Source organism: Theropithecus gelada, chromosome 6 (assembly GCF_003255815.1).
Source record: "Theropithecus gelada isolate Dixy chromosome 6, Tgel_1.0, whole genome shotgun sequence".
Taxonomy (NCBI): Eukaryota; Metazoa; Chordata; class Mammalia; order Primates; family Cercopithecidae; genus Theropithecus; species Theropithecus gelada.
The window spans coordinates 104,686,630-104,699,895 of NC_037673.1; the positions used below are offsets into that span (position 1 = coordinate 104,686,630).

Consider the following 13,266-nt stretch of genomic DNA (forward strand, 5'->3'; position numbering starts at 1 on the left):
GTATCAAAAACAAGATTGACAAGTCAGATCCTGGCAAGTATGTATTATGACTAAGAATTTGCTTTCTTTAGGCTGTAATTTTGCTTCAGTGCTTATGAAATTTTGATTTTTGATTACATTGGAATATTAACAGAAAGAAAATAATCCTATTCATTCACAGATCAAAAATAATAGAGTAGAAAATTATTATTATCAGTATCTGAAACCAGACTTCGCTCATTTAAAAAATATCTTTTGGATCCACCCTATCATAGATCTTCAATATTGTTTCTGAATAGAATATTGAATACTTATAGTGAAGAGCATTCCTCTGTTTCTTTTTTTTTTTTTTTTTTTTTTCAGTATATATATGTCAGGAAGTCTAATAATGATTTGTTCTTCTAGCAGTTTCCGTATGCCCACTGATCCCAAACCTACAATTATGTGCCTCTTGCTATTGAGGCAGTGTGTTGTGCCCTTTGGTGTATTGTGCTGGAAGAACTATTGAGATGTAAAGATATTTGTTAGGAAAAGAACAGGGCTATAGATAGAAATCCATTAAATGCCAGTATTCTCACAGGCAACAAAAGAACAGGTACCAAAGATTGAAAAGGAAATTTTAGAAAGGGAGGAAAACAAGCCAGGAATGTTGAAAATAGGAAACTAAGTGAGCCTCCACAAAAGACAGTTTCAGAATGAAGTTGAGTCAGCAGGATCAGATGCCACAGAGAGAGGCAGGTTAAGATGAAGATGGAACAATGTCTGTTGCATTTGACCATTAGGAACTGAAGACCATAGTGGGGCATTAGAATGGTGTGGCAGAGCAATATTTCAGTGTGCTGGAAAACAAATGAGAATTGATAAAGTGAAGACTACAAGTGTGGACTCTTACAGAGTCCCCTAATCTTTTTCTTAGTTTTCTGTGTAGTCTCTGATTATAGAATTTTGAAGTATGTGTAGTTGAAGTTGAAGACGTTAAATATAAACCATTCATAGATCTTTACACAGTTGCCAGAAATCTATTTTTTATATTAATGTAATAATTTATGTAAAACTAAATATTTAAAGTTTTGAACTCTTAAAGCACAGCTAAATGGAAACCTTTAATGCAAATGTTAATTTTGTTTCTTTTTTTTTTTTTAGTCTTGGCTACTTATGATTCAGCAGACAGAACAACTTAGTAGGATAATGAAGACACATGCAGAGGACTTGAACTCTGGACCTTTACACAGGCTCACCATGATGATTAAGGACAAGCAGCAGGTGAAGAAAAGTTACTTAGGTGTTCATCAGCAGATAGAGGCAGAGATGATCAAGGTTCGTTTTTCCATATTGAAGTTCTTTCTTGAAATTGTTTTCCAAAGTCACTGAAATATTTTACCTTATTTGACTTTAAAAATTATGTATTTGTCATTTCCCAACAAGAAATAGGTTTATGGTCTCTAATAAGTAATATCTTATTGAACATAAAACACTGATTATAGGATGTACTGTTACTATATATACTCATATGAAAGAAAAAAGAGGCTCCCAATTAAACTATGACACAAAGCTTTATCACTTAGGCATTTTAGTTTTTATTTACTGAAATCATTCTCTGAGTCTTTTAAAACTAAATTTGTCTTATCTAATACTTTGCATAAATAAAAAAGAAAATATAGGCAAAATTACTTTTGGTATTCTTAAGTTTACATGTAAATCCCTAATTTTCCCTACATTCGGAGTCTGTCTCTCTGAATGACATTTTTCAAATTATTTTTATTGTAGAAATTTGTAAATGTATAGAAGAAGAGAGAACAGTAAAATGAACTTCTACCTACCCATCACCTGAATAGTCTCTGTGTTTTCTATACTCCCACCCACTTTTTTTTTTTTTTTACATTGGATCATTTTAAAGATATCATTTTATCCATAAATATTTTAGAATGTATAGCTAAAATCAGTGTTCTTGTTAAAAATGTAACTAAATATCATTAATTTGCCTAAAAATAATAATTCCTTCATGTTATTGAATATTCTTTGTTGAAATGGTTGTTGTTTAAGCTTTTATTTATAGTTGGCTGGTTTCAGTCAGGATCCAGATACCATCTATACCTTGCATTTGAATGATACTTTAAAAAAATATGTAGGTTCTCCTTCCTGCCCAGTTTTTAATAAAATGCTATTTATTTGTGGAAGAAACTAGATAATTTGCTCTATATAATTGAATTTCCTTCATTTTGGGTTTTTCTGTTAGCATCTTATGATGTGGTTTACATATTCCTTCATCTTTAATGTTTTCTATAAATTGGAATTTAAATCTAGAGACTTGATAAGATTGGGTCTGGCTGGGTATTTTGGGCAAGAATACATCATAGGTGGTAGTATACACTTCCTGCAGTTTTATATCGGGAGGTATATAATGTCGATTTATCTTTTTATTACGTGAAACTTGACTGATTGGTTCCAGTGTTGTCAACCTGAGCAATCGATTCAAAAAGTTTTCTGGCTTATACCTGTAATCCCAGCACTTTGGGAGGCATGGTGGGCAGATCGCCTGAGGTCAGGAGTTCAAGATCAGCCTGGGCAACATGGTGAAACCCCGTCTCCACTAAAAATACAAAAATTAGGTGTGGTGGTGCACATCTGTAAACCCAGCCACTTGGGAGGCTGAGGCATGAGAATTGCTTGAACATTGGAGGCAGAGGCTGCAGTGAGCCTAGATCATGCCATTGCCCTAACAGCCTGGGCAACACAGCGAGATTCTGTCTCAAAAAAAAAACAACAACAAAAAAGTTTTGTATCAGTCTTTTACCAAAATAGTTTTACAAAGTTAACCAGTGAGATTTTTCTTGAATGGGGAATAATTTGAAACTCATTTATATTTATATTGTAGTTATTTTTGTTTATTCACACAGTGTCATCATCTGTGTCATCAAGAACACTGATGATACAGAATTTCTTTAAAAGGGGTTTGAGATTATCTTCCAAGTTGCTGATAACCCCTTTTGCAACGTTTTGATGCTTTCTCTTTCTTAGTCTTCTGAAATGGCAAATTTGAAGATCTGTAGACAATATCTGGTACACGTATTTTTTCCTTAAATTGCATTTAAATGGCTTTTTGACTACAGTCAAGGACTTGCATTTGTGTCATTGTTCCATAGAAATAATATCTTAATTGTATTTTTAATTACAGAGAATATTTCTGCACTTACCAAGTTAATTTTTTTTTGAATTTTAGATAATGGCAGTGTTATTCTGTATTTGCCACCCCCTTTCCCTGCTGCCTTTTTTTTTTCGAGTCAAGTTTCAGCCAGGCTGGAGTGCAGTGGCGTTATCTTGGCTCACTGCAACCTCTGCCTCCCGGGTTCAAGCAATTCTTGTGCCCCATCCTCCCGAGTAGCTGGGATTATAGGCGTGTGCCACCACAGCCTGGCTTATTTTTTGTATTTTTAGTAGAGACAGGGTTTTGCTGTGTTGGCCAGGCTGGTCTTGAACTCCTGACCTCAGGTAATCCACCTGTTTTAGCCTCCCAAAATGCTGGAATTACAGGCGTGAGCCACTGTGCCTGGCCTGATTTGCTATTCTTTTGTTTGTTTTCACATGCTATTGAATTTAGTACTGATTTTAAAAACATATTTGTAGTTTATTTTCTATAATTGTATATTAAAGAACAACTCTGACCTGTAAGTAGTAAAGTACACATCAGTTAATACTTTGGAATTTAAGTTCTTGAGCAATTTAAATTTAAACATTTTAAAACATTTATGCATTTTGTTTCTTTGACAGGTTACAAAAACAGAATTGGAGAAGTTAAAATCCAGCTATAGACAATTAATAAAAGAAATGAATTCTGCCAAAGAGAAATATAAAGAAGCTTTAGCTAAAGGTAAGGCAAAATTTTAAAAATTTTTTACTTAGGTGATTTTTATTCTTACTATTACAATAGAAAATAATGTCAAAAACCACAATTACTTTTGCACCAACCTAATAGTTGTTTTTTTTTTTTTTTTTCTGTCCATCATTTCCATCATTGTTGTTGCTTTGAACCAGGATCTGATCAATGTAAACATACTGCATTTGATTGTTGTGTCGGTAGACTCTTAATCTTTTCATCTAGAACAGTCCTCCTACTTTTTACTGTATATTTTTTTCCCCAAGAGTACAGTTTTCTTGTAAAATTTCTCATATGCTGGATTGTCTGATTGCATTCTCATGACTACTATTTAACTTGTCCCTAATCTATCCCCTATATTTCCTGTAAATTTAAGGATAGTTCTAGAGGCTCGACTAGATTCAGGTCAAACATTTTTGACAGGACTGCTTCATAGATGACGATGTATACTTTATGTTGCATCCTACCGGGAGGCACATTAAGTTGGCTTGTCTTACTCTCAGTGCTCAGTCAAGTTTGATTACTTAAGTCAAGTAGTGACTGCCAGATCTCTCCATTGTGAAGGTACCTTTACCCCATGTAACTGATAACTAACTGCAGAGAGATACATTGGCATGTGTGGATAACCTATCCTCCAACAACCTTCTGTCCATTGGCATCACTTGGCATCCATTGATCATTCTTGCCAGTAGCAATATTACATTAACATCCTATCATTTGTAAAATGCCTAGCAGATGACTGGGAGGAGAAAGGAGGGTTGAGGGAAGAAACAGAGAACAGTGCAAAGAGGGAATAAAAAGCTGGAAATGGGAAAACAATTCCAAAAGCTTTGCTGATACCCTTCTCTTTTTACGTTTAACTCTTTCCAAAGTCATGAACTCTTTAAGGTAATGCAGGCTTGAGGCAGTGAGCAAAGAAAGCCTCTTGCTCAGGGCTGTCACTCTAGTAAGAGGTGAATGCATTTCAATTAGAAGTGTTTCTTGACAGCAGCATAAAATAACAGGTACTTAAATGCAAAATACACAGATTTTACCTTCCTATTGCAGGTTAAATTCTGAATACCTTTAGTTGGTTAAACACATGGTTAGGTTTAGCTATAAAACAGTTTTGTGAATCCATAAAGCTTTGTGTCTGCACTAAGTAGTATAAAGGAAATAATATATCTTAAAAATCTTTTTAATTGTATATATTAGGAAATAAATAATGCTCTGAGATTTATCTCTTAGGAGACATCCAGAGGTTTGTTGGGGGTTCTGGCAAATATGGGGAATTCAGGTACTGTTTGCCATCATGTGCCTTAACAACTCCCTTTGACTATCATCAATGCTGTTGTTGTTCGTGGGAAATAATTCTAATATGGGTTTTAGTCTGTTAATTAATTTAAAAAATCACGAATAGTGAAGGTTTGTGTCAGGAGTAACAAAGTAGTATTTAAGCTGCTGAACCTGCAGTCTGTTTTATACCATCAGGTGAGAGTGAGAGCCGAGTGGGAGGTCTTTCTGGACCAATGGTGTGCAAAATACTCAGCCTTCCTTTCTGTTTTTCCTGTGTCTTACCAGTGAAGAAGTGATGGATGATTGTGGGAATAAATTATGTTGTAAGTACCTGGGATTAGTAAGGATTAGTATTTTAGTATGTATTTGTATAGATGCTGTTTAGGTCTTTTTTTGAAAATCAACTATTGAAATTATGAGATAATCTGAGAAATTTTACCCAGACAGGATATTTGATATTAAGGAAATCTTGTTATATTATAGGTTTGATAATGAGACTGTGATTTTTTTTGAGGTTCTCTTTATTTTTGAGGTAAATGCAGAAATATTCACAGCTGAAATGATGTGATATTTGAGGTTTGCTTCAAAATTATCTAAAGAATAGGAAGTAGGTAGATAGAAGTGTAGATGAAACGTGGTTGGTCATGAGTTGATGATCGTTCAAACCAGTTGATAGGTACATGGAAATATTGAAGAATTCTTTCTACTTTTATATAGGTTTGGATTTTTCCACAAAAATTATATAAAAATAAAGAATGTCACCATAAGAAATGAAGGAAACTAGACATTGGCATAGGCAAGGATTTCATGACCAAAAACCTAAAAGCAAATGCAATAAAAACAAATAGCTGGGACCTAATTAAACTAAAGAGGTTTTGCACAGCAAAAGGAACAGTTAGCAGGGTAAACAGACAACCCACAGAGTGGGAGGAAATCTTCAAAATCTATATGTCTAACAAAGGACTAAAATCCAGAATCTACAACAAATCAGTAAGAAAAAAACCAACAATCTCATCAAAAAGTGGGCTAAGCACATGAATAGACATGAATAGACAATTCTCAAAAGAAGATATATAAATAGCTAACAACCCTATGAAAAAATGCTCAACATCACTAATTTTCAGGGAAATGCAAATCAAAACCACAATGTGATACCTCCTTACTCCTGCAAGAATGGCCATAATCAAAAAATTTAAAAAAAAAATGAAAAAAAAGCAGTAAATGTTGGCATGGATACAGAGCTCAGGGAATGCCTCTACCCTGCTGGTGGGAATGTAAACTAGTCCAGCCACTATGGAAAGCAGTGTGGAGATTCCTTAAAGAACTAAAAGAACTACCATTTGATCCAACAATCCCACTACTGGGTATCCACCCAGAGGAAAAGAAGTCATACGAAAAAGATACTTGCACACGCATGTTTATAGCAGCACAATTCACAATTGCAAAATTGTGGAACCAACCCAAATGTCCATCAATAAACAAGTGGATAAAGAAACTGTAGAAGAGTATATAAAGAGTGCACCTGCCTTGCACTCTTCCCCTCAAAATCTCTTCCCCTCAAATCCCCAAAGTCCACTGTATTATTCTTATGCCTTTGGGTCCTCAGAGCTTGGCTCCCACATATCAGTGAGAACATAACTCAGGTTCTCCATTCCTGAATTACTTCACTTAGAATAGTAGTCTCCAGTCTCATCCAGGTCACTGCAAATGCTGCTAATTCATTCCTTTTTATGGCTGAGTAGTATTCCATCACATATATATATATATATATATATATATATATATATATATGGAAAACAAAGAAATCAAAGAAAGGTCTCAGATATTTCAATATCAGATTATTCTGAACCTATTCCTTATCATTTTATATTTATATGCTAATACATTTATGTATTAATTCCTTCATTTAATCACTCATTTAAGAAGATTTTCTTCTTTTTGGTAAATGCCAGAGATATAAAAATGAAAAGGATGTGGACTCTACCTTCAAGCCATTGAAAGTGGAATTTTTTTTTTTTTTGAGTTGGAGTCTCGCTCTGTCACCAGGCTGGAGGGCAGTGGTGGGATCTTGGGTCACTGCAGCTTCCACCTCCTGGGTTCAAGTGATTCTCCTCCTCAGCCTTCTGAGTAGCTGGGACTACAGGTGCCCGCCACCATGCCCAGCTAATTTTTGTATTTTTAGTAGAGACGGGGTTTCACCACGCTGGCCAGGATGGTCTCTATCTCTTGACCTCGTAATCCATCCGCGTTGGCCTCCCAAAGTGCTGAGATTACAGGCATGAGCCACCACGCCTGGCTGAAAGTTGAAATTTTTATAAAATCAAATTTTTACCCAATTAAAAAAATTTTCAAGCCTGTATAAAAGTTAAAATGATAACATAATGAACTCCTGCATACTTTTTACCTGGATTCACAAATTGCCAAAATTTTGTCATGACTGGGCTTCTGCTGTCTCTATTTCTGGCTCTGTCTTTCTATGTGTATATGTATGAACATATTTATATAAAGTTTTCTTTTGATGAAGCACTTGAAAGCATGGTGTAACATCATAACATTTCCTTATAAATATCTAAGCATGTATTTTCTAAGAACTATATTTTCCAAGAACTATATTTTCCAACACAACCCCAAGTTAGCATGCCCAAGGAATTAAACTTTGATACACTAATAAAACTAAATACATACTCTGTTTTCAAATTTATTACAAAAATGTCCTTTATAACCTTGTTTATTTTGGATCCAGGGTCCAAATAAAGGATTATATATTGTGTTTAATTGCCATGTAGAAGAATTTCCCTTACTCTCTTTATTTTTTAATAGGTTTATTTTGATACAATTAACATCCAACAGCACTTACTTAAAATATTTATTTTGATAAATTTTGATATATGTACACACCTGTGAAATTATCACTACAATCAAGATAATGAACATGTCTTTCACCCCTGAAAAATTCCTGGTGCCTTTTTGTAATCCCTGTCTTCCACCTCTCTGTGATCTTCCATCTTCTATCTCCAGGCAACTACTAAACTGCCTTCTGTCACTATATAGTTTGGTTTTCATTTCTTAGAATATTTAAAAAGGAACCATACAGTACACACTCTTTTGTCTGCCTTCCTTTGTTCAGAATAGTTATTTTGAAATCTATCCATGTTGTTGCAGGTACCAGTAATTCACTTTTTAAAATTGCTCATTAGGACTCTATTGTATGGGTCTACTACAGTTTCCTTATCCATTTTCCTGTTAATAGGCATTTGAGTTGTTTCCAGTATTGGGCCATTACAAATAAAATGACTGAACATTTATGTACAAATCTTTGTATGGATATGTGGTTTTATTTTCCTTACATTAATACCTAGAGGGGGAATGACTAAATCATATATTGAGATATGTTTAAGTTTTGAGGAGCCTACCAATCATTTCCCCAAAGTATCTGTACCATTTTGCATTCTTTCTAGTAGTGTATGAGTTTCCTCCACATGTTGGTAGTACTTGGTATGACATATTGGTAGTACTTGGTATGTTTCCTCCACGTATTGGTAGTACTTGGTATGACCAGCCTTTGATCTTAGCTGTGCATCTCATTCCAGTTTTACTTTTCATTTTCCTAGTCACCGATGATGTTGAACATCTTTTCATGTGCTTGTTTGCTATTCATATCTTCTTTAGTGACGTACGTGTTCAAACCTGTTGCCTATGTTTAAATTGGGTTGATTTCTTATTACTGAGGTTTGAGAGTTCTTTATATTTTCTGCATATAAGTTGTTCATTAGAAATATGATTTGTAAATATTTTCTTGTAGTTTGGGGCTTGTAGTTTTGAAGAAGTCTAATTCACTTATTGTTTCTTATATGGATTGTCTTTTGGTGTTGTATCTAACAAATATTTGCCTAACTTAAGGTCACTACAATTTTGCGCTTTCTTTTCTTCTAAAATTTGTATAGTTTTAGCTTTTACATTTAGGTCTGTGATCTCTTTTGGCTTAATTTTTGTGCATGATGTGAGGTAAAAGTTTAAATTTATCTTTTTGCATGTGAATATTCAGTTTTCCCAGCTCCATTTGTTGAAAAGACTGTCCTTTCCTTACTGAACTGCTTTGACATCCTTGTCAAAAATCAATTGACCACATATATGCGAGTCTATTTTCCACCGACCTGTTTGTCTATCTTTATGTCAGTACTACACTATCTTGATTACCATTATGTCTTAGTCAATTTGGGCTGCTGTACCAAAATACCATAACCTGGGTGCTTAAAAACAACAGAAATTTATACCTCACAGTTCTGGAGACTGGAAAACCTAAGATCAAAGCACTGGTAGATTTGATGTTTGGTAAAGGCCTGTTTTCTGTTTCATAGATGGTACCTTCTCCATATGTTCTCACATGGTGGAAGGGGCAAATGAGCTTCCTTAGGCCTAATTTATAAAGGTACTAATCCCATCCTTGAGGGCTCTACCTTTATGATCCAGTCACCCCACTAAACACCCCACCCCCTAACACCTTGCAGGTGTTAGTATTTCAATATATGAATTGTAGGAGGGGCACACACATTCAGACCATAGCACTATAGCTTTATAATTCTTAAAATCAGATAGTGTTAGCTGTTCAACTTTGTTCTTCTTTGAAGTTGTTTTGGATATTCTAGATCCTTTGCATTTCCATATACTTTTTTGGATCTGTGGATAATTTCTGTAAAATAGCCTGCTGGGGTTTTGATAGGGATTGTATTGAATTTAATAGATCAAGTAGGGGAGAGTTGACTTCTTAACAATGTTGAGCCTCCTAATCCATTTACGTGGAATGTTTCTCTGTGCAAATCTTACATTTCTTTTATTAAAGTTCTTTCTTTATTTTTGGTGCTATTGTGGATAGTATTGTTAATTTTATTTTTGAATTGTTCATTGCTGGTGTATATATATAAATACAATTGATTTTTGAATATTAACTTTTATCCTGTGGACTTACTGAACTTGTTTATTAATTCTAGTAGGCTTTTATTTTGTTTTGTTTTGTTTACATGGTGTCTTGCTCTGTCGACCAGGCTGGAGTACAGTGGCACCATCTTGGCTCACTGCAACCTCTGTCTCTCAGGTTCAAGCAATTTTCCTGGCTCAGCCTCCCGAGTAACTGGGACTACAGGTGCCTGCTACCACTCCCAGCTAATTTTTTGTATATATGTTTTTTTCCAGTAGAGATGGGGTTTCACCATGTTGGTCAGGCTGATCTCAAACTCCTGACCTCAAGTGATATGCCTACCTCGGCCTCCCAAAGTGCTGGGGTTACAGATATGAGCCACTGTGCCTGGCCTCTAGTTTTTAAATATGAATTTCTTAGGATTTTATACTTATAGGATCATATTATCTATATATAAAGACAGTTTTACTTTTACCTTTTCAATCTAGGTGACTTTTTTTTTCTTCTTCTTTTTCTTTTTCTTGCCTGATTGCCGTGGCTAGATCCTCCAGTATAATATTGAATAGAAGTGAGAGGAGCAAACAGTGTTGGCTTGCCTTGTTCCTGAACTTAGGTGTAAAGCATTTATTTAGTCTTTCACCTTCAAGTATGACGTTTGCTGTAGTTTTTTTAAAGGCTTAAAAAAAATTGTACTGAAGTAATTTTTCTCTTTTCCTGTGTTAGAATGGATGTTACATCTTGTCAAATGTTCTTTCTGCATCTATTGAGATAAATATGTGCACATTTTGTTTGTTAATATGGTTATTTTGATTGATTTTCACATTTCAAATATTACACCAACCTTGCATAAAATCTCCCTAGTCATGACTAAGGATACAATTTTCTTAGTCATGATGTATTATTACTTTTTATATTATTGGATGTGATTTACTAAGTTTTTGTTTATAATTTATCACCTATGTCTATGTTTCTTGTAATGTCTTTGTCTCATTTTCATATGAGGATAATGCTGGCTTCAGACTTGTTACCTTCTCACCAGTTTTCTAGGAAGATTTGTGTTGAGTTAGTATTATTTCTTTCTTAAATATTGGTAGAATTCACTTGTGAAACCATCTGGATCTGCTTGTTTTTATGTTTCCTTTCCGGTTAAGTTTTTAAAGTATAAATTCACTTGCTGTAATCAATACAGGGCTATTTTAGCCAGGTATGGTGGCGTGTGTTTGTTGTCCCAATTACTTGGGAGACTGAGAAGGAGAAGGATCGCTTGAGCCCAGGAGCTCGAAGTTACATGCCATTGCACTCCAGACTGGGTGACAAAGTGAGACCTTGTCTCTGGGGGGAAAAAAAAAAAAATGGGGCTACTTAATTTGTTTCTTTTTATTTTAGGTTTGGTAGGTTGTCTTTTCAGGAATTTGTCCATTTCATATAAGTTATAGAATGTATTGATAGTAATTTGTTCATAATAGTCCTTTATTCACCTTTTTATATTTATAGAATGTGTAGTGACATTTCCTTTATTAGTACTTTTTCTCTTGTTTCCTGATCATTGTGACTAGAGGTTTATCAGTTTTATTAATCTTCTCAAAGACCAGCTTTTGGTCTTTTTTCTTCTGTTTTTGTGATTTCTACTTTAACAATTTCTGCTCTGGTCCTTATTTGCTTCCTTCTGCTTGCTTTAGGCTTAGTTTGCACTTTTTCTGTTTTTCTTAATGTGGAAGCTGAGGTCATTGATTTGAGAACGATCTTCTTTTCAAATGCAAGCATTTAGCACTCTAAAGTTCCTTAAATACTATTGTTTTTGCAATATCCCCTCAATTTTATATAATATGTTTTCATTTTTATTCCGGCCAAAATGCTTTCTAATTTCCTTTTTGATTATGTTTTTTTGTGTGTGTTTTTCTTTGATTCATAGGTTATTTAGAAGAATGCCGTCTAGTTTCCTAATGTTTTATCATTTTTCTAGAGTTTTTTAATTTTTTAAAATTTATTTTCATTGTGGTCTGAGAATGTTTTTATGACTTTAAAATTTATGTAATACTTTATTATGGCCAGTAAATGTCTGTTTTGGTAAATGCTTTATGTGCACTTGATAAGAATGTGTATTCTGCTGTTGTTCTTTAGAGTGATCTACATTGTCAACTTGGTCCAGTTGTTTAATAGTATTATTCAAATTCATTATGTTCTTAGTAATTTTTTGGTCTATGTGTTGTATCAGTTATTGATGGAAGGATGTTGCAATCTCCAACTATAATTGTGGATTTGTCTATTTCTTCTTGTAATTCTATCAGTTTTTACTTTATGTGTTTTCAAACTATTATTGGTATGTAAGCATTTATGAGTATTATATTCTTTTGGTGACCTGACTACTTTATTATTATGAAATGACTTTTATTATGCCTGGCAATAATATTCTTTGCTCTGTTATTCATCCTGTATGATATTAATGTAGCCATTCCAGCTTTCTTTTGATTAGTGTTTACATAATATATTTTTCTTTTTCCTTTTTTCCTTTGTATTTTTTTTTTTACAACAGGGTCTCACTCTGTTGCTCAGGTTGGAGTGCAGTGGTGACGTGCTTATAGCTTGCTGCACCCTCAAACTCCTGGGCTCAAGTAGTCCTCCTGTCTCAGCCAACTGTGTAGCTAGAAATACGAGCATGTGCTGCTATGCCCAGCTAACTTTTTATAGAGATGGGGTTTCGCCATGTTCTCTAGGCCAGTCTCAAACTCCTGAGCTCAAGTTACCTGCCTCCCTGGGCCTCCCAAAGTGTTGAGAGTACAGGTATGAGCCACCATATCTGACCTATCTATATTCTTTTTTCATACTTTAACCGGTTTCCGTCTTTATTTCTGAAATGCATCTCTTGTAAACAGCATATAGTTATCTCTTGCTTTTGTTTCTTGATAATCCCCACCTTTTAATTAGTGGCATTTAGACCAATATTTAAATGTAACTTTTTATCATGTAAAGTTTAATCTGTCATTTTGCAGTTTATTTTCTCTTTGTTCCATGTATTCTGTATTTCACTTTGCCTTTATTCTACCTTCATCTGGATTAATTGAACATTTTTCTGAAGATTCTTATCTCTTTTGCTGATTTGTTAGCTCTAATGTTTTATTTTATTTTGTATGTAATTTACCATAATATATCTTTAAGTGGTATTATGCCACTTTGTACACATGCCATATATATAGTATGGGAATCTTACAGTAGTATAGTTCTG

General features: G+C 34.2%; 1 protein-coding gene across 3 annotated transcripts in view; it reads left to right on the plus strand.

Moving 5' to 3' along the window:
* FER (FER tyrosine kinase) overlaps positions 1 to 13,266 on the plus strand; it is a 437,039-nt gene that overhangs the window by 88,627 nt on the left and 335,146 nt on the right. For 2 of the 3 annotated variants that reach the window (XR_003119794.1, XM_025387375.1), the window contains 2 exons: positions 1,123 to 1,296; positions 3,748 to 3,847. The exons of the other annotated variant lie outside the window; for it this stretch is intronic. Coding sequence is in view for 1 of the 2 variants with exons in the window: in XM_025387375.1 (XP_025243160.1) it covers positions 1,123 to 1,296; positions 3,748 to 3,847 (274 nt within the window). In the remaining variant the exon portion in view is untranslated. The remainder of the gene's footprint in view (positions 1 to 1,122; positions 1,297 to 3,747; positions 3,848 to 13,266) is intronic. 3 annotated transcript variants of the gene reach the window in all.